General features: G+C 35.7%; 1 protein-coding gene across 1 annotated transcript in view; it reads left to right on the forward strand.

Moving 5' to 3' along the window:
* Positions 1 to 22,821, forward strand: part of LOC116729583 (transmembrane protein 132B) — a 250,503-nt gene that overhangs the window by 116,421 nt on the left and 111,261 nt on the right. The window contains exon 4 of the mRNA XM_032578227.1: positions 18,442 to 18,582. Coding sequence (XP_032434118.1) covers positions 18,442 to 18,582 — 141 coding nt within the window. The remainder of the gene's footprint in view (positions 1 to 18,441; positions 18,583 to 22,821) is intronic.

Raw genomic sequence — 22,821 nt, forward strand, 5'->3', positions numbered from 1 at the left:
CTAAAAGGCAGTTACACACATGACCAGAAATGTCAACAACAGCAGCACACTTTGATCCAATCAAACCTTTGGGTAGCTGAGTGGGTAGTTTATTAGCTTGGGCTTGCAGTTTTGTACATTTAACAGTCTTTTCTTTAATAAGGGGACCGGTTTGGCTGGGACTGGTTCCGGTTTGTCCCGCAACAGGAACCATGCCTAGTTTAACTTCTTCTGAAAGATGTTCTGCTGTCGCTGAGCAAACTGTTTCCTTTTTCTGGCAACAAGAGCAGGGTTTGGTTCATTATTACATTGTGGCTTAATATGACCATTTTCACCACACCTGAAACAATAACCAGGTTTAACATGGACTGGTGGGAACTGTTTGGATGTCACTGTATTGCCCCCTTTTTCACCCGGCTTACTGTGTGTTACTTTAGGTTGTGATGTAGTCCTGGGCTGGGTGGTTGTGGATGTTAGCTTAGCCAGCTGCCGCTGTATATCTGCCAGTTGTTCTGCCAACTGCTGAGTCAATTTGGTTAAAGCAGCAACTGCTCCACCATCACCTGCATCAACAGAAACCAATTGTGCATGATTGACTACTTTTTGTTTGTTGGACCCCAAATATTGTCTCATCCGGGAAGTTTTAGCTGCCTCCCTATCCTCTTCAGTACGTAGAAGTAGTAGCAATTCAGAGAAACTAGGTGGGACCAATTTCTTTTGTTTTAATTGGAGTTCAGCAATCAAAGTATTGTCCCAACAACCCCTACAGAACTGGCTTATGAGATGCCGGTTTACATCCTTGGCTAACACACCACCTCGTTTCAGGGCTAAGTTTAATGCTACCTGCAGCCGCTGGAGGTATGAAGATGGCTTCTCCCCCGCATCTTGGAAAGTGTCCATGAATTTTGCAAAGAGTTCTTCTCCATCTTGCACTGTGCCATATGCCGAATCCAATATGTTCAGATATACAGTAGGTGGAGTATCTGAACTTAGATGCTTCAGCATATCAGCGGCTGGGGGAAGTAAACTCTCCACGATCCTCCTTGATCGCTGCAGCTCAGAAACTGATGGGTCTTTTAGTAGCAGATCCACTCCTGAATGCCAGGTCTCGTAGTCTGCTTCATGTGCTGGTCTAGGCAGCCGTCCAGAAAACACTCGGAGCCTTTGTAGATGGTAAGCACTTTCCTCAGTTTTCATAATGTGTTCCACCACGTAGCGCTGGACTTCGGGTGGTTGGATGTCATCATCATGAAGAGAAGGTCTCTGTCGTGAGGTAGGTTGCTGCTCAAGTCTCTGTCTGGAAACTGTAGGATCAGTGGCGGTTGACAACGTTGGCTCTTCCTTCATTGTTGGATCTGCAGCTGCTGCCATAACCTCAGACTTCTCATCAGGATCCTCCATCTTAGCAGCTGAGTGAAGTTCAGCAACTGATTGTCCAATCTGAGTCATCGTGGATTTTAACACCTCTGCAAAATCCATGCCAGAAAGCTTTGCAAGTTTCTGTAACTCAAATAAATAAGAATGAGTTTTACTCTGTGAAACATGTTCTGCATATACAACAGCTAATTCAGAGATGAAAAATGTGTCTGACTTTTCAGATGATTTGAATGAATATGGTAAAATGGAACGCAATTCAGCTACTGCTGTACCACTGCTAAATTCAACCACAAACTGGCCCTCAAACTCAGAATCTGCTTCAGAAATGATTTCAGTCTTTGTTATCTTACCATATTGTTTCAAAAAGTCAAATACTTCCTCTTTATCATCTTCACCTGAAATGCCTTCAACCAAAACAGAGTTGGGAATTTTTACATCAAGGTTTTGAAATTCATCCATATTGATGATGACAGGAGGAAAAAAATAAATTTGTGTTTAACAAAATGCCAACAACCTCCTGGCTAGCTCGCCAAGTTATGTAACCCACATTGCGTTCAAGGATTAACAAGATTTTAAATAATCCGAATTAAAATTTATCCAAACAGTTCTTAAAGTCTAGCTAGGTTCGGCTACTGGAGGAGATGGCAATTTGTAAAGCACAGAGACAGTAAGATGGTGCAAATTGGTGAGTTGTATTTAGTATTTACAATATATATACAATATATATACACATTAGTCCATAGTGTAAAGGAAAAACAAGTTAAAGTTCCTTATACCAAGGACGTCCACCAGTCTTTGTTGATGATGAAAAAAACCCAAAATAATCCACTTCCTTCAATGGGGACTTGAGCTGATCCTCCAATTAGGTCGGAAGAATATTCCCAGATGATAAGTCTTGTGTTTCGGTATCCTGCTTATTTTAGCTCGCCAGTCTGGTCAGTGAAACCAGACAATCCTTGCTATTGTCAAGATCCCTCCAGCCACTCCTTGCGCGAGGGATCTGCAACGCACCTGGCCTGTATAAACAGACCTAATTAATCAGTTACATGTGCAGACGTTTCATAAGTAAATATAACTTATGCAACCAATATTGTTACGCAACAAATCAATATACAATCACAACAGGCTGGAAGACTAGTGCTAGCATACTAGCTCCCTACCAAACACTCACCAGTTCCCTCTTGACTAATCGTGATTCTTGCAACGTTTGGTTGAGTAATCACCCGGCTGCAAGTTAACAGACATACACGATTGAAAAACAGACAATAGAGATCTGAAAACCTCGTCGGGAACAGACCAGAAGCCTACCTGCACATCAGAGTCCCGCAGCGTTTCCTGCCTAAGCTGCGATTTGCAGCCATATAAACTGTGCTGTCAATTTAGGACGCTGATGTGCAGCTGTCACATGACGTCAGAGCCACGCGAGAACACTATTGTTCTCGCCTGGTTGGTGTTAAATAAATTAAGGGGAAGAGGAAAAAATGTTTAAGTAACCCTTTAAAAAATAAATCTAACAAAATGGAAAATAAAATAAATAAACTAAATCTAATATAGAAAATGATCCTGGTTACACTGACTTCAAAGTTGAGCTATACATGGCCTATACTCAGAAAGTGATCAGACCAAGACTCTGCATGTTTTTACTGCATCTGGAATAGATTCAGATCAGTTTTAGTAGTTTACCTTTTATTGCATGAGGTAAACTATGGCTCACTTTTTCCTTCCTGGGTTTTCCCTCCTAGGAGTCATCAAGAGCATGAACCAGCACCTCAGTTCCCTCTCTCTATTAGGCCTTCACCATGGCTATTTGTCATTTTGATGTTTAGTCCATATAGCAGCGTAAATGATTCAGCACTGCTAATAACTTCAGTTAATGTCGCTCTAACAGTCACTGGATGTTTTTGTTGAATGAGCTCCAAAGAGTTGACTGTCGAAGCGGAAACAAGCTTTTTGTCTGTGAGGCCTTGGCAGATTCAGTCAGGCCAGGATGGAGGGGATTGGGGTTGAGGAATGAGAAGAGGTGTCGGGGTGGAGCTCTTATCGCACCACAACACCTGGAAAAAAGAAAGACAGAATGGCACAGAGACACCTGTCAAAAACAGAAACTAAGGTAGAGACGTACATATGCATGGAGCCTAGCTGAGGCCATGCAACACATTTGCAGGCGTGGTGCAAACCATATTTGTTTATTAATTTCTCCTCAGCTCCCAAAGGTCAATGTGGCTTTTTTGTCATTTCCTTTTCTCTCCTAATTGATGTCATTTCATTCTCTTCTTGTTATCACACAGGCTTCCTGTTTTGTTTCTGCACATTTCTTTCTTTTTCCACATTCACTATGTTCTTGCAATTTAATTTTTTTCTACTGCATTGTCCCGTTGTTTTTATTTCCTGTCTTAACGTGTTATTGTTTTACTTTTTTGTCTTTGTGATGTTTTTAATATTTGCCGGGGTTTACTGGAGGATGTGTCTGTTAGGCCAGTTCATGTTTGAATGTCTTTTGGTAATTCATTTAATTACCTTGTTGGAAAGATATGCAAAATATAAATTGATAAATACATATGCACCAATCGAACGTTAGCTGGCTTGTATTGATTTCTGATTTTCTGCAGATTAACATTCTGATTCAGTACATTAATAATTTATATTTTTATTCTAAGAAATTTAACACAAAAAAGAGAACAAATAGTTTGTTTCTGTGGTAGGAACACTAGATAGATAAATCTTTATTGTCATTGTCACAAGAACAACGAAATTTAAAAAGTGCCATCAGTCAGTGCATATGCTTAAAAACAAAAAAAAATAACTGTCTCACAATTCACACACAATGTAAGAAATAACAAATAACTGGAAGAAAAACAAAAAAACAAAACAAAAAAACTAGTAAATAAGAGTAGCCACGTTCTCACATACATCATTCATGATGATTAATGGTTGTTTTTGATTGCATTTAGTTTTGTCATTGCTATCGGGTAAAAACTGTCTCTGAGACGGTTGGTTCTTGTTCTGGTTGCTCTGTATCTTCTGCCTGAAGGCAGCAGTGTGAACAGAGAATGTCCGGGGTGAGAAGTGTCCTTTGTGATGTGTTGTGCTTTTCTTAGACAGCGGTCGCTGTGCAGGTCCTCCAGTGAGGGGAGAGGGCAGCCAATGATTTTTTGGGCTGTATTCACAACCCTTTGGAGAGCTTTCCTTTGAGCCGTAGTGCTGCTGTTATACCATACGCAGATACAGTAGGTCAGTATGCTCTCTATGGAGCACTTGTAGAAGGACACCAGCAGCTTCTGTAGATTTGAATGTAGAAAAAATGAATGAATCACTTTATGCATCAAAACATGAAAGTGCATCCCAATAGGGTTGAAAAAAATCAAAAATTCATAAAATGTATTCAAATCAAAAAGTGGAACACATTTTATGTAGATGCATTTAACTTAGATTGATTATTTATATCTGCTACTGAAAATTTCAAATTCAGTTTACCAGAAAATAAGAATTAAAATGATTTAACATGTAGGTAAAAATGTTTACTTTTTTACCTACATTTTTGAGAGTCACAATCATAGTTTTCTCAAGGCTGCTGCTATATCTGTTGCTTGTGCACACTTCTGAGTCGTGCCTTTTTCCATCCAACTTTCCATTAATATTGTTGGACACAGCACTCAATGAAACATCAGCAATTAACTTTTGTAGCTTATCCTACTTGTTTTGGGTGTAAAAAAATAACTGAAACAAACACTTCACATCAATTTTTAGGAATGCAGTGAAGATATACAATGTGTTTTCACATCAAATCACTAAAATAAGTTTTCAAACCTTAGTCTAGGGTACCTGTATGACCATAACCTTAATCAGATTTTTATTGAATTCAATGAAAAGGTATCAAACTGCATGCATCTTAATGATGAGTTTATAGGCAACAAATTATTTGAAGTTTCAATGAAACAACCTGCATATCTGTGAATAAAAATTGAAACACACAAAAAATTTCAAAAACTATAATTTATCTGTATATTAGTAATATATAATATCACATATATATATTCTAGCTTGAATATTTCCCTGATTTTATGCTCTGTAAGTATTTTCATTCTTCAGCATAAAATGTCTTCCTACTTACCTCTTAGCCTCCCCTTGTTAAGTCTTTTCTCTTCTCTGTGAAAGTGTCCTGACATCTCCCAGACCAGCTGAAACCAGTCCTCCAATGAGCGCCTTCACCCAATCCTTCTCTTTCTGTTGATCTGTGTTAGAAAGAGTAGGTGTGTGAGTCTCCCTGACAGCACCCCTCTCTGGACGACAGGCTGATATGACACGTACTGCTGTTTCAGTCACTTCCAGAAACACACTTCAAGCTCCAGGTGCCCTTCCATTATCCAGTCCTTGCTCCCAGTTATGTTTCTGGATAGAACTTGTTGTTTGCTGGTTTTGTTGATGTGCTTATGTTTGTTTTTTCTGCCAACTGCTACCTCAGTTACTATTGCTACAGTCCTCGGCAACCTGTGACTTATTTTTGTGAGCCTGTGCATTTGTGTGCAATATTTGCCAGGGTATTGTGAAAATGCACCAGAGCTAGTCTGACTGGATGTGAAGATACACAGAACCGTTTGCTTAAATGTGAATGTGGATAAGAAGTTATGTTTTGTTTGTGGTGAAGTTGATCAGTACCAGATACTCTCAAAATAATTTTTTTTCTTTCCAATTTCCCATCAGCTCTAAAGCTTCAATGTTCCTTGTAAAGGGAAGAATGAGGATTCTTTCCTTGTTAAACCAGATAGTCTGCCACCATGTTTTGCCCAATAGATTGTGTGTTCATGGCTAAGTCCGGCCACACATAAAGTTTCTCATGTAACCCAGAAAATACAGTTTGAGTATTATCTGACTAAGCATTTTCTTCCAAAGGTTTGCTGTGTTCCTTAAATTTCTCATGGCAAAGTGTGATCTGGAGCTGTAATTATTTTCTTTCAACAAAGATTTTCTTCTTACATTGTTTAAAAAAGAAGATTTCAACTTTCCCTTCATAATTTTCCACTTCTTTGTGTTCATATAAAGTTTCAATAAAATACTGGGAATGTGAATACTGCAAACATGGCTACTGATCCAGCCTGGCTTGTTACTGTACTAGTTTTAAACCTTTTATTTAATTACCAGTCAGTCTGAATTATACAGTCAGTCCATTTTCTTTCTTATGAAAATAGTACATGTCTACTTTTCTTGAACTGAATTTTCTCTCAACTTTTCCATTTTCAAGAGAAACTGCCATGTCATAATTGTCACTCCTGTAAAGTGTAAATTCTGATTTACTAATTAGAGGTTCTTTGACACACTAATGAAAACATAAATGCTTCTGTCACATTAGTTTACCAGGAAATACTAGAAGTTCTATCAATGTAAGCAATTTTTTAAATAAATATATTAATTAATGTAAATCTGAATTTCTTTTCCCATAGCACTTGCTTCATGTAGTCTCCTGTCTGGTTTTAATAACATGTTTCCGCTACATTATGTAAAGACAGGAACATTTTTGTTGAATATCAAATAGAACAAAAGTACACATCTAACAATATATAATAGAAGTTGTAGTTTTGAAAACAATTGTTAATAACAATGGGAGGTTTGGCTCTACCGAAAACACAATTCAAGGAAAACAGCTTGTGCTCAATTGATATCCCTCAATCCTGTCTTAGTGTAGGTTTGATATTGTGTTTCTACTGAGTATAATTTCCTTCTAAGAGAAAATACTTCAAATCCAAACAGTGGATGTCATGGTTGAGGCAGTTTCTCTGCTTTTTGTCTGTACAGTGGCAGGTTAGGGCCTCAGTGGTTTGGGGAATTATTGCCAACCTGTTGAGATTTCATCTACTTTTCTCTTTTAGGATCAGGGAATAACATCTATACAGATTTTCTTTATCGGTGGGTTGACCAGGTTGAAATACTAACACGCTTTGTGAGCTGCCGTTCACATTGAAAGTATCAAAATCAGTCTCAACTCTCAAGTAACTTATTTTAGAATATATTTATAAATGTTAACATTAATGTTAACTTAACATTCTTTAACTTGTATAGAGTGGGAAAAATAAGTGTTAAGCATTTAAATGTATTTTAAGCAAATTCAGCTACATATCATAATTGAACAGTTGTATATGAAGAAGTGACAAGAAAACTGATATTCGAGTATTTAGAAAACAGATTTCAAGTTAATAAGGTCCTTACTGTAAACCAGTAACAGTTTACAGTTGTATTATTTAGTCTCATTATATGTATGAGGACAACAATTATTCTCAACCCATTAGATAGGCAGTCATAAAGGACGGAGTTTAGGAGCATGGTGTAAATGCCATCACTTCTCCCAGACAGCAGATGCCTTTTGTTGGCAAAATCAATCAATTAAAATGACTGTATTCTGAAGTTCCAAAACATAAAACCACCACAAAAAAGAAAACAAAAAACATTTCAATAACTGCTAAGCTGGTGCCAAAATCTTTCACTTCGGCCTAAAATATGCTACACTTTAAAATGAGGCACATAGCGAGGAAATGAGGCCTTTTTTGGTCAAATCAAAGGAAATTCTGGAAGGCTGTTCTCACCCTCCTCCTTCTACCTGCTAAACGTGATCAGTAGCTCAACTTGCCATGTTGCTAATCTATGACAGCAGCCCAAAGGACAAGCCTGAAGCTACAACAACAGCCAGCAACCTACCAATATTATCTGTATTTCTTTACTGAGAAATATGTTGTTCTAATCCCGTGTGTGGTGGGAAGTAGGAACGGGTGATCAGGTTCCATGTGAGAGCGTCATTTTATTTTATTTCTTTTATTATTATTTTTTGGGGGAAGGCATCCAGTAGTCAAACATCAAGACCTCCAAATTAAATTATCAGTGTCCTGAATAAAATTTGTGCAAAAGTAGCATTTTCAGTTCTCATGCAAAATTACATGCATGGTGAAATGCCACTGCATTTACTGCCATCCATCAGGAGAAATTGTAGTTTCTACAAATAAGTGGTCAGTATAAAGCTTGTCCTCTTTTAATGATGCCATCACAGAGACCTGTGCGTCAGCTGCAAGGCATTTAAAAGTGAATAAGTGTTCCCACTGTGCTCTTGTAGGAATAAAATGTGATTTCAGAATGTACATCAGTTGGAATAATTTATGAAATACATCCAGCTATGCTTACAAACCCAGTTTGCAGCTTTATGTCAATTTGCTAATCAGTCCCTGCTGATTTTCATTTCCATGGCAGCACCCTCAGGCTGCATGCAGTCCTAACCTAATCAGGGAGAATTGTAACATTTGCATTGGAACTGTATTTATAATGGTTCTTTTATAACATTTAGCACACTTGATTTTGCTATTTTTACGATATAACCTGCGTAATTAGAAGTCTTTATTGCTTTATAGGACAGATGTGGGAGGGAGGCATAAAAAGGAAGTTTCTGTGGTTACGTTTGGGAGGTTGAGAATGCAGGGGCAGAATCAAACTGTAGAATAAATATGTCTTGAACAGCAGGCAAAAAGATTTTCACAGTGATGCATAGGTACTTAATTAAAAAAACAGGGGATGTGACCATGAATATATCCAGTTGGAAGCTTGATATTTACAGGCACATAAGTAAAGGACAAGTAATCTGTTTTTTACTCTAATATGTTTTTTCTTTTTGTTTTAGGCCAGTTAGGATTGTACAAACCTACATATGTTTCCAAAATGTCAGAACAAGAGATTTTCAAGATATTTCTTTTTTTATTTAGAAGTTTACATACATTTCTTTTTTGGCCATAAAACCATGACTTGAGTCAAACGTTCTGACTATCCCTCCACAAGCTCCTCACTGTTGGGATAATGAGTTTATCTGAAAGGTTATGTTTTCATATTATTATTCTTTCGTGTTTTTTACTAGGCTCCTTTTCTTTCACGGTACATTATTAACTGTTCCAGGAAATGGGGACAGTGGTGACCAGAAGCTTGTGACTCGCTGAGATAATATCCGCAGAGACACAGGAAACAATGCCACATCAATAGTCACGCTCAGACTTAAAGAAAAGAGCTTGTATTTAAATGCTGTGTAATCAATTAGGCCACATTGCACCTGTTTAGAGCTACAATGTTCATGTGATTAGGTCATACTCTGTTTCAATAAAAGGTAGTTGAGGACTGAGAGCCGGCGAAGTTGATCCCAGACAGTGTTTGACTGCTGTTCTCCGTGTCTGTCTTCTCTTCCCTCTTCTGCAGAAAAGTAACTTGTGTTCTTGGTTGATTCCTTGCAGGTTGGGAGCCAAAATACACACACACCCGTTTTTTTGGTTTGCCTAAGAAAATTTCTATGGAACTAACTTTGTGGTGAAATTTTTTATCTGTGCTTTACTCCACTTTATAAATAATTTTAGCCATAATATCCTAGCTGATGTCTTAAGACTTTGCTTTAACGTTTCCTCATAATATTCTTTCCTCATGATTTCATCTGTTTTGTGAAGTACACCAGTCCTCCTTCCTGCAAAATATGAAACATGGTAATCACAATAGGGATTAGAGAAAAATCTGTAGTGTGGGCTATAAAGTGAGGAAATGGTAAACTTTCTTACAGTATACAATTAGATAAAACAATTCCTAGTTTTGTTTTTGAAGATGTAATTCAGTACCTGAGGCATATAAAATGTATTTACTACATTTTAGCATTTAACAACTGCATTGTAAGTCATACTTTGACACTCTATTAAAAAGCAGCCACAGAACTTCTAAGAAGTAAAGAAGACATTACAAAAGATGTTTCAATCTTTCTTTTTCATTTGGCATTTTAACAATTAGCTTGTATCTCTGTCTTCCAGATGCTGCACTGCTGCTATATATCAGATTAATTACCAGGTTCCTGTGAAAGCCAATAGGTGCTAACTATGTGAGAGCAAAAACATTCTGTTTGTTGAGATTAACAATGTAAAGGCTGTCTTTATGGATTGACATTTATCCAGTAAAGATTAAAGATTGTGATTAATATGCAATAATTTGCAAACCTTCTCTCGTGTCCCAGTAGAGTTTAGTTTGGTGTTTCCAAGGGTTAAAGTTTTTAAAGAAGAGATGCATTGAGAGAGTCTGATCTTGAATTGCTTGTGTTTTTTTGTAAACATTCATCTTAATTTTAAAACAAAAGTTGACAAACAAAGGCGCTTTACAAGACAATGAGTTCCAATTTATGTACAATTATTTAGAAGCCAATTTGGTCCTAACTCATTCAAAACTAATTCAGTTTTGATCATATTCGGATACAGATATGGTTCAATTTGATCCCAACTATACTAAATTGCAACAAAAGGCATTTTCTCATATGGTTGACTCAATGCAACCGACTAGGCTTCTGCAGATAATTTTTCACCGAATTTGATCTACTGAGCAGAAAAGTGGTGACAGTAAAAATGAAACACAATACTTTGACAGACGGAGAGCTCCAGCAGAAACAGGGTCAGTATGAGTGACCATGAGCTGTGACCAGCTAAAAGACAAAATCAGACACAGGAAAAACACAGAAACACCGGGTCAAAAGTGCTCAAAGATACAAAGAGAACACAGTTTAAGTGGGAAAATATATCGGAGAAATATTAACTGGACTTGTCATGTAACATTTTTAAACTTTAAATTATTTATAAGGCAGAAATTTGCCCTTAAAAGGGTTTCTGTAATGGAGCTTGAGACTCAAATGAGAACCTCTCCCTAATTATCCAAACTAACAATGTTTTGTTTTCACTATGCAAAGATCACAAGTACTCTTTGCAACCTCATTTAAAAAATTTAACCTTCTCTTTTAAGTTGTGTTTTCAAAAAAAAAGAAACCATACAATTAAAGTCTTTCCAGTGATGCTGTGTTAAGTCTCTTCCAAAAAAAATTTTTTTTTCCTATTTTGTTGACCTTTTAGATTTTCAGGGAAATGGTCTTCAACAACAGATCAGCTTTTTTATTGTTTTTTTCTTTTCAAACTTCTCAAAAAAAATGCATGGTAACTAATGATTGCACATTTGTTATTCTTTTTCAAACCTAATCAAGAAGTACAATTTAAGTTTAGTCTTTTTTTTTTCTCTGATATATTTATTTGAAGAGGAATGTTTGGAAATAGGCAGAAATCATTTCAAACTCAAGCAGAAAGTGAATTGAAAAAAGGAAACGATAAAGTTTAAAAGGAAAAAGGAAGGAGTCCAAATCAAAGTAAAACAAAATGTAATAACATTTGAATGGCATGTAATACAAGGACAATGACGCCTAAATTACCTTGTAATGTTTCTAGATACAAAAATCTGTTTCTTTTTGGTCTGTATGCATAAACTAGGAGAAAATATTTTAACACAAATGAATTTTAAGTCTTTACTAGTATTTTAAATGCAAACCCAATTTGATTTAACAAATTTTATGTAACAGTATTCAGAAATGCAAAATTATGTTTGATTTACCCGCATAATTTTTCAAAAGATTTGTTAAACATAACATAAAAAACACTTTTTCCAGCTTTTGTATTGTCTTGACAGCTTGTCACATGAAAAAGTAACCCTGAGACTTACACTGTCCTGATCACAACAACAGATTGTTTTCCTTCTGTCTTTCAAAAACCAGGAAAAGCTGAAAACAAGATTTAATGATTTGACAGTTGACTCATTTAAATGCCACTCGTGTTGAGTGAAGGTAGCTTCTGCTGGGTGTGCTGAGGACTAAGCTGCTGTTTTGTTGAATTTGATCAGTCTGCTTTTGTCTTGCCTTTTCTGTTACTCTAGCCTCAGCCATCACTTTAAGTTAGGAATTGTCATCAATTGCGGTAATCTAATTATTGGGCATTCCTGACATCTTTTTAATAAGTGAAATAATGAACATTTTTTATGCGGAATCATATTTCTTGTTTTCATTCAGTTATATTTAGATGTTGCCACCTCTGAGCTTTTATCACATTTCATCACCTTAAATTATATATAGTATTTTCTGAGCCAGCAGAAATTTCTGAAAATGTTTGTTCTGCAGTTTGTCACTGAAAAGAGAGACTTCAAGGTTGCTAAACTATTGAGAAAGCTGTATGAACATATTACAATGTACTTATGTATTTTCAGAAAAAAATGTTTGTGTTCAGTTAAAGTGAGAAATGTAGAACATTATGCAAATATTGAAGCTATATAGACAATATTGACGTTAATCCTTCAGGTAAGAAATGGTAGAACATCTTTACTGGTTTATGTCACTAGCTGTGACAGAAGCAAGAAAAGAGAACTAAGGCAAAATAAGTTGTGTGTAAAGATTACAAAACTTCATGAATGGAAAGTCTTTTTCACTTTATCTTTTTGTTATGCTTGAAATCGTTATAGTATGATTTACCTGTTCATGTCATTGAATGGTTGAACAGATAAACCCAACTAGAATGAGGGCTGAATAATGGTAAATCTGTTTTAAACCCTTTTAGCAGCAAAGGTTAATTTTTAAATAACTCAACATTAGAAATGGTTTGATCATTAATATTTTTCTTTTTCCGCTCTTACTTGTTATGAATCCAAGGTCTTAGTCATTTGCAGAGAAGGCCATATGAAAAAAAGAATTGTTATTCATAAAGTGCTAATAAAGTGTTAGTCTGTGCTGAACTTGGAGTTTGGACCAATTAATAATCAGTCATAATGTGTAAACAGAAAGTTTTGGACCAAGGCAAATTAAAGAATAGAGGAAAGGAATATGAAAAAGAAAATTCAGACCGAGATAAACTGAAAATAGAAATTTTACTTCTAAAGAAGTATAGTATGCATCTGTTATCTAAATTATTCTGTTGTTGGCATATTAATTTATAGAGATAGACATATATAATAATGTAGAACAATTAATTTCACTGATAGTTTTTACATTATTGTGGATAGAGCATTAGTATGTTTACATCATTTTAAATCCACATTAAAACTAGAATGTAGAAATATCCCCACAAAACAAATTTAGTACATAACATTATTGGTTTCAATCTTGCGTTTAGTGATTAGAAAAATTAACGTACAGAGCTTTAACCATGCTGTTTTACCTGTAAATGTGTTTACCAACTTGTGAAATGATTCAAATGACTTGATTTTCTTACTAAGCCTTTTCAGTTATTCTTGCAGAGTCTCTCTGCAAGAATAGACTCTGCAAGAATCTGCAAGAGCCTTTGGGCCTCTTTAAGCCCAAAGGCTTTAAACAGAGTTTTAAGGCAATAAGGATTTATGGTTTGATGAGAGATTTACTCGAGTATTTGAGTTTGCCATACAGTAGGATTTTTTATTTTTTTTTACTTTATTGTGAAGTCAAGGGATTCTTATAATATAGTGCATATGGATAAAGTAAGAGGAGTATTTACCATGAACCTCTGATTATCAGTCTAGTGCTGAAGGTTGTCTATTAAAACAGTAACTGGCACAAAAACAAGATGTCAGCTGTTTATTCTAAAGGGTTCAAAGTCTGGGAGACAGACAAGGCAAAGCGGCAGACAAAACACAAGTTTCAGGTCATACTACCTGACAGAAACTGAATTATCACTGAATTTATTTATTCATACTCATGTATGTCATTTATAAGTTCAAATCATCTTCGGATTCCTGATTGTGTGTCTCCGAAGAACAAATATGTGTGTGAGTGAATACTTAAGCTCTTTCTTTAGTTCCTATAATTGTAATTTTTTTCTGGACTATTTTATTAGACTAGAATTTGTATTTGAAGTGCATTTCAAGGACAGAATTGGGAGGAATAATTTGATATGAACAACTTTCTATTTTAGCCTAACCTTTTTTTTCCTGTCCTTGCTCAAATTATTTGGTTTCCTGTCAGTTTAAATACTGATCTCAACATCCACATTCAACTTGTCTCTGTAGGCCCATTTTTTTCTCATGTTACTGAGTTGGAAACATTTTTACTAAAACAATTTGATCTGAAAAATGTACTTTGGACCACTAAGGAACAGTCCAGTTGTTGTTGTTATTTTTTTATTTTTATTTTTTTCCATTGTCTCCAGATCAGAAGTGGCTTGATTCAAGAAAATAAAAAAGAATATTTATTACAAACTCCATAAGTATTAACTGCATTGTAGAATTAGCATGACTCTATAAGAACAACAAAAAAGAAACAATAAAAAGTGGAAACAGATATGGTGACTTATCTTCTTTCAAATCCTATTTTTTTCAAATGTAAAACTAACATTTAAGTGTCCATAAACAAGGTACAGCTCTGAAATAAAGACAATTGTTTTGTTGTCTGAGTTGCTACTCATTGACCAACACAGAAAAAACTGACTATCTGATCAGAGCACAATGTGAGCCTTCTTAATGTTCTCTGTTGCAAAAAAAATGTTTTCCTTCTTATGTTGATTTTGTGACTGAGAATGAAACCACTGATGCCTGTAAATATGAGCTGCTAGGAGCTGTTAATTTGCCACAGTGTGTTAGGAATCTATCATACAGTTCCCAGACAGAGGAGCATTGCTGTCAGGAAAAATGCAACAGAGGCTGATAAATACAGAGGGAGGTGAACAAGGCACTGTGAGAGGGAGAGAAAGAGAGAACAGGGAGAAGTTAACTTGTCTTCCTGTATTACCAAAAAACTGATCGAGTAAAAAACACTCAGACACTTGTCAAGCTCTCTTGCTGTACACAGATCTGACAGAGGCAGCTTAGGGATTCAGTCCTGTCCATCATTTGGTCTGCTGAATGACACACACTAAAGGATATACTGTACTGTTCAAACCTGACTCAAAGACTGCAGGACAGTCGTGTTACTCTTTATGCTTTTCACTTTTTCACCTAAATTTACAAATGTATCTGTGCTACTTTCTAGTTTCACATATTCTACTCATTTTAACAAGTGTTTAATCCATTTGTTAACTGTTAAAAAGGGATAACGCTGCATTGTTATCTGCAAACTCTGACTGGATTTTCTCCTGTTGTACACCTAATATCTGAGATATTTCTTCATTAGAGTTCAGAGATCCGAATATGAAAATGGCAATGTTTTTATTTGGATTATGCAAACTATGATTCTGTTCTGGTGGAATCTGAATTAATTTTAAGACTTTTTAGACATTTTGCAATGTTTTCTGTCAGAATGCAGTTTGAACTGCCAGTCTTGCTCTTTTTTTGTTCTGTTTAATGGATTTGGAGATGGGAGTTAAATAACACGATGTGGTTTAGTAGGTTGATCAAAATGGGACACATTCTGATGACTATATTCAGTTAGTTCCTGTTACGTTTTTAACTACCGCAGCACTTATTTTTCCTGTACCCATTTCAATGACTAGATTTTCTACTGTATTTTGTTTTATATACATATAAATTATGTATATGATTTATATTGCTTTCAGTGCGTCTTCCATTTAAAGAATATTGCTTTGCATACACATTTTTATTCACATTGTACTGATGTTATACTTTGATGTAAATTTTTCTTAAACTCTATGTTGGATAGGGAGGACAGAAACATGAACAAAGGACAGAGAACTGAAAAGAGAGAGGGATGAATATTAAAGGCTGGGGAGGTAAAATGAGAGAGAATTTGGGAGACAGAGATGTACGTCTTGGAACAATCCCAAAGAGGTTTGTGGAAATTCTCGAGCTGTAAACTATAAAAAAGCTCTTGCATACTTAAATGACTCTTTTGCAGTTTTCAGCTGTGCTGCTACAATGAAAAAAAACAAAAATGTTTTTTTGTTCCTCCTCTTATTTTTTAATCAGTTTTTACCAAAGCATAAATCTTAAAAAAAACAAATATATTTTTGAACCATCTAACTTTTCATCTTATTTCAAGATAAATCCATAGAACTTTTTATTCCTTCACACAACGTTCTACTATGTCAAAAAAGCATTCTGATTATAATCAACTTACACACACACTCAAAAGTACACGCCTAGAAACCTTTTATGACACATGTACAACATCTGTTGGCATCTGAATGGCAAGGTGAATAGCATGTTCTTTCAGGGTTTCTACACATTTTTTTATTATAAACTCCATATCTTTCCAGACTTAATCTTTTTTATAACAATTTGAGTTTTTATAACATTTTGAAGTAAAACTATTAATCTTAAAACCATCTTCAGTAGCATTTGGATCTTATAAACCGCATTAAAAACACAATACTAAAATCAACTTCCCATTGGTGAATCGTATAATAGACTATTTCACAGCTTTTGTGTCATTTGGACAAACTTGGACCAGCTCTATTTCTGCGTTTACTCTGATTTGACAAAAAAAAAGAATGGACTCCTCTACGGACTAAATCAATTCTTTTACAATTCTGTTGGTGAATGTTTGTAGGACTGCTCCATCACATATCACACATGTCTGTCACAAGAGTCAAAGAAAAGCCTGGATTACACATACAAATAACTGGTGATATTACTTGTTTCATGCAGCATAACATTAAACAAGTAGTATTTCAGAAGGTGAAGGTCTGGTAAAGTGGTAAATTTAAGAGAAGAATTAAGTTTTTTCTTGCCAAAGCTGCAAATATTACCCAGAACCAAGTTTTTAAGTTGGAGTGGTAATGGACCTTTTAATGACCACACAAAGTCATTAGCAATAACAATTGCTTTCCTAAAATCATGGAATTATTGGTAGTAGGATTTTGCAACAGGTCTAAAGAGTAGCTAATTTACTGCTTATTTTGATATTTTAGACCTAGATCAGGGCAGTTCAACCTGAATTTAAAATTGTCCTTAAATAAAAATGAAACTTTTTTACAACCATAATCCCATCAAGGTGTGATTTGGCATTTAAAAAAGTATGGTTACCATAAGTATGAACATTGTGCACAGTGTGAACATTACTGCATTTGTTTTGCATTTTCCATACAAATCCAAACTTGGAAAATTTTAAAGCTAAATTCTGAACTTTTTCAGTTATGTGTTTTGCCCATTTGAAAAAAAAAAAAAAAAAACTTTATTCTTCATTATATTAGCAATGATATTGTTTTGTATATCTGCTAATGGGAAAAACAGAGAGTCGGTGTCTCTGTGCATAGTTGGAAATTGTGTTAGTAAACTGAGGGAGGGTCTTGTCAAGGTGGCAAATAGAGCAAAACACACCAGGACAGATTAGAAAGAAATAATGATTGAATGAAAGAAAGAAAGCAAATTGAGATATGAACAACAAGATCCTCCAAGACTGAAGGGTCCAGGCAGGGCAAATGCAGGACTTAAGGGAAACATATGGGTAAGGAAAAGAAGTAAGTCACAGAGGAAAGGATGAAAGACTGAAGAGACACTTGGAGAAGGAGGAGAAGAAGAAGTTGAAGAAAAGAATAGATGAAAGAGGAGACCTGGTAAGGAAAATAAAGTAGCGAGATTAGCAAGGGAATCATGTGGAAGGAGGACAACTGGAACAGGAGGGCAGGATACAGAAGAGAAAAGGTTTGAGAAGAAAATCATGGAGATTAAAGTAAACCTGCTTAACAAGGAGGTTTCAAAAGAAAGTGGTAAATAAGGAGAATGAGTTTGGAAGAAAATGAGATTAAAAAGAGGGAGATGATGTAATTGAGAAAAAGAAGGATAAAGTAAGAGGGGTAATAATTAAAGATACGAAAAGGGATGAATAAAACAATGTAAATGTAGATTAACATGGGAACACTTTTAAAAGGTCCTGATAATATTTGATAGGAGTAGCTACACACCAAAAACAAACAAAAAAAACGTATTGACCCTAATAAGTAGAGATAAGCTCATCTCTAGTTCAGTGTATTCAGTTCATTCTGTTCAGGCATTATTCTGGTAAAAAAATAAATATTTACTTTCATAAGGCATCTCCTGTCACTCCATTGCCTTTTTCCTGTCACACCTTTTTCTTTTCCCACCAAAGAGCTCCGTGGGAGGCAGATTCATGTTGTGAGAATCAATTTTAAAAGACGTCTTATACCAAGAAAGTCTGGCACATATTGGAGATCAAAGAAAATCAGAGCGAAAAGCAGGGCGAGGAAACTCCAAGCAAAGCAGATTGAATTTTTAACCAATCCCCGCTTTAAACTGTCACTGTAATACCGCGGTTCCTTTGTTTATAATGTGCTTATGTGAACTTTAGATTAACCTTGCTTTCCATTTCTTCTCCTGTTCTGTTTCTTTTCCTTGTCTTTCTCTCTGTAGGGTGAGGTTCCAGCCAGGCATCAACTTCCTCGCTGTGAAACCCAGCAACCTCGTCGCGTGGGAGATCAAACAGGAAATGGCACCGGGAAGCAGTTCGTTGGCAGTGGATTGTCAAAGAAAGGCCTCCTCCACAGCTGAGAGGTAGAACTGAAGCTCACGTAATGATTCCTTTTTCCCAACAGCTTCTTGTCAAGCAGCTCCTCCTGTGTCTATTGCTTCGAAAAGCATTTGTGGGTGCAGAGAATACATGAAAAGGGCATTTGAATATTCCACTTGGAGGCCATGAGAATCATACGGGCCAGAACATAAAAATATCATGTCTCAGTTGTTTTATGGGGTCGGTTTATTTAAATAAACATTGTTTGAAACTGAAGAAAAAGAGGGAATGATAAAGTGCGCAGGGTGCAAAATCAAACAGGACTTTAGAGTCAATGACAAAACGGAGCCTGGGTTTGAGTTTCAAAGGAGTTATGAGTGATCTTTATTTTAACCATTGCAACTGGCATTTACTCGTATTTATATAATTGAGCCATTGCACTCAGTTACACTTTAACAATATGAAAAAAAGATGCAAAAATTCTAAATACTACAACCAATTGATGCTTCAAAGTTTGTACCTGGTTGAGAAATAAATGGTTTTGTTGAAGCTTCAAAGTGTTTTTGAAACTACCAAATGCAAATTTTAAATAAATTACAAGCTGTGAAACAGTTAGAGACAGCAAGGAAAGCATCTTGTTCTGAAATAACTTGGGTAAATTAAATGTTTTGATGGTTGTAGATGGTGCTCAATTGGTTTAGATCCTCCTGTTAAAGTTGTGTATCTGTTTTATGTTTTAACATAATGCTTTATGTAAATCACACTTTTTATACCTTTAAAATTATAGTGTTCTTAAATTCAGGCTAAGTTATGCTGGGCAGTCACAGCTCTGTCAGTGTGCTTGATGATTCATTCACTTCTGTTTGCTGAATACTTGACTTGATGTTGTTACCTCACCTGCTTTTTTAGTAATTTGACTAATAATTAGTCAAATAATTAACTGGAAGCTAATTATTTAGCTTCCAGTTAAGAGAGAAGATTATTCAATCTTCTCTGGTTGATCCCTAACCAAAGAATAGAAAAAAATTATTTATATATACCAGCAGTTGACTCCTCCTAATAGAGATGAACACTATGAGCTCAGTTCAAATTAGAAGTGCATCAAAAGTGGCAGATATACTTCAAAACATGACAATAGTTGATACTTGATTCATTTCCACACATTTGAACTTCACACATTTTAAACATTTTTACACATTACGCAGGAAAATAAACATTGTCTCTCTTAAACAGAGTAAACTTATGGCACATTTTATTTTAGTAGCTTCTAATTTACTTCACCTGAAGTTTTTGCTGGTAGTTTTAGTTGTACTTCAGAAAAGTTATATTAAAATAAATGCACTTTTTCTTCAATATTTTTAGTGCTTTTCCTACTAATATTGAATAATTAAAAAAACAGTCTTTACAATATGAAATTATCCTATTTTTGTATCTAGTAGATATGTGGTGTTTTAAGAGTTTGTTTCTTTCTTCATCCTGGTCATCATTTTTCTTTTCTTTCAGTGCATTTGTCCTATCAATGCAATGACACAGACATGTCCTTCATGTCTTTTTCATTGCCATCTTTTCTGTTTCGTCGGTTTCTTTTATTCATTTGTTTAAACCAATGGGGATAATGACTTTCCTCTCCATGAAGCGGTCGTTGCTAGACTCCAGCTCAATTACCAGTATTTAGCTAGCCGTTAGCCATGTCTGTCCTTCAGTGATGGACAGCACCAGCAGCAACGAGTGATCTAAAAGAGGCAGAGGTGGAAAAAAAACAGAGCAACTTTAAGCAGGCCTGTATATTAATCAGATAAAAACATTATGAGCACTGATAGGTGAGGTAACACTGATTATCTCGTCATGGTATATAGGCAGCCAGTGAAGATTTTGAGTTCAAGTTAATGCTAGATGCAAAAAAGAAAAAAGATCAAGCATAAATAAATGAGTCATTTTGGAAAGGAAGTAGGATTGTTTAAGGAAAGCCTTTCACTGTACGTTGTATATGTATAACTAAGCATGTGACAAATAAATTACTTGTGTCATGAATTGAAGTCTTGAAGGTAAGGAGTGCAAGGTTGGTCAATGTGGTTTGATCCAGGAAAATAACTGCTGTAGCTCAAATTGCTGAAAAAGTTATTGCTGGTTCTGATTGAAAAGTCTGACTACACAGTGAATCCAAGTTTGTTGTGTATGCAGCTAGTTAGCTCAGGCTGTCATGGTATCCTGACTCCTGTCCAAAGGAATGTACTATAGCCTATAGTCTATAGGCTATAGATTTGGAACTGGTTAACAGAACAACAGAAGGTGATCTGTTCTGATGAAAAATGTTTTATTTCTGCACCACTTGGATCGCAGGGTGCATGTGCAATAATTTTCTGGGGAACTCATGGCACAGGCATGCACCATGCTCTGTCATTCATGTGAATAGTAAGGTGAGATGTACCACCTACCCAAGCACTGTCACAGACGATGTACATCCATAAATAGAAGCAGTAATCCCTGGTGGCTGTGGCCTCTTTCAGAAGGACAATGCGCTCCCCCACAGGGCAAAAATAGGTCAAGAATGATTTGAGGAGTACAACAATGAGTTTGAATCCAATGAGTTGCCCTGATCTCAGTCTAATCACAATCTTTAGGATGTGCTTGACAAACAACTCTACAGGATGCTGCTACGATCTTGGTGCTAGGTACAATAAGACCTTCAGAAGTGTTTTAGAGTCAGTATCTCAATAAGTGAAAGCTGTTTTTGCAAAAAAGTAGGGATCAACATACATCAACAATATACAAATAATGTTATATCCGATCAGTATATTGTGCAATGGTGGTCTATGGATTTAAATACAGTCCAGGTTATGACACAGGTATGTATAAATAAGATATTTTTATTTAGAACAAATGAAAAATCCTGCACATGTCGGTGAATCCAGATTATAACCAGGATGAAAGCAGAGGGAAACATTAACTTGACAAGATCAGAAAAAAAACCTATTCACACCAAAATAATCTTGTATAAAAACATCTTCAAAAAATAAAGAGTCTGGAACTGTAATGTTTGCATTTTCAAAAATCTATTAAACATGTCAAAAAACATGAAGTTGTATTCATTTAAGTCCAGAGGTGAGGTGCAAATTGCCTTCTTCAAAGTAACACAAAGTATCACCTAAGAAGTCAGGTTTGAATTCAGAAAATGTAAATACATTCAGTTTTTTATACTACCCTGTGCCTATAAGCATGGGTTTTGTATAAACATTCACAGTGTACATGCATGATGGGGCACCACTTTCAAAGAATTAACTGTCACACATCAAAAAAATAAAGTCTGCAGGAAGAAATGGAGCAAACATTTTCAACTAGACCATTTTTAACCTCAGTAAAGGATTGTGCAGAATATGCAAGCAGCGTCTCATGCATGACGGGGAGAATCACAGCCTTTAGATCAGTGAATGTGTGGGAGTGTTTGTTGAGCTTATCTGGATTAATCTCTAATTAGATGTTTTTCATTGAGATAATTTATTGTGAGTGAGCCTCATAATAAATGAAAAGGGTACTGTTGATTAGTATGCATCACAATTAATAGTGTGAGCTAAATTGGTGTACGTTTTGTTATTCCCAAATTTAATATAAGAGCTTATGCAACAATTGTTTTGTTCTTTAAAGCACAAAATTTGTGATTAATGGTCCAACAATTAGAACAGGAGTATAAGCTTGCTGCGTATGGAATTGTTATGATTGTATGCATGTAGTCCCTTGGGACATTTATCTGCAATGGTATTTGAGAATAAAATAATATTTTATTTTATTATTTATTATTTGTATATTGTACAAGGCCCTGGTGCTCTCACACTAATCTTTTGAACTTCTCAAATAGGAATTTTCAAGAAGCCAATGGAAAGATGCAAAAAGGTGTTCAGTTTTGTAAGGATTTGACTGGTGTGACGCCTTCAGTGACTTGCTTCAATGATTTTTTGGGAAGAGAATACATTTTCAACATGACATTTTTTATTGTAAATAAAAACAGATTGATATATTTTTTTCAAAACTGACAACTGATACATTAAGAAATGTTTAAATGTATTTAAACATTTTGTCTGAGAGTGAATGCTAACCTGTCTAGCATGTTCCTTGGGGCGTGCTGTGGTGGTTAGCACGCCCCACATTTGGAGGCCTTAGACCTGCGGACGTCGCGGGTTCGACTCCCGGTCCCGACGACCTTTGCTGCATGTCCTCCTTCAAAAAATGGCGCTGGCTCAGCTGGCTGCCTGCAGATGCAGCTCCTGTCGTGTGCTGTAACTGCGAAA

The sequence above is a fragment of the Xiphophorus hellerii genome, chromosome 12 (assembly GCF_003331165.1).
Source record: "Xiphophorus hellerii strain 12219 chromosome 12, Xiphophorus_hellerii-4.1, whole genome shotgun sequence".
Taxonomy (NCBI): Eukaryota; Metazoa; Chordata; class Actinopteri; order Cyprinodontiformes; family Poeciliidae; genus Xiphophorus; species Xiphophorus hellerii.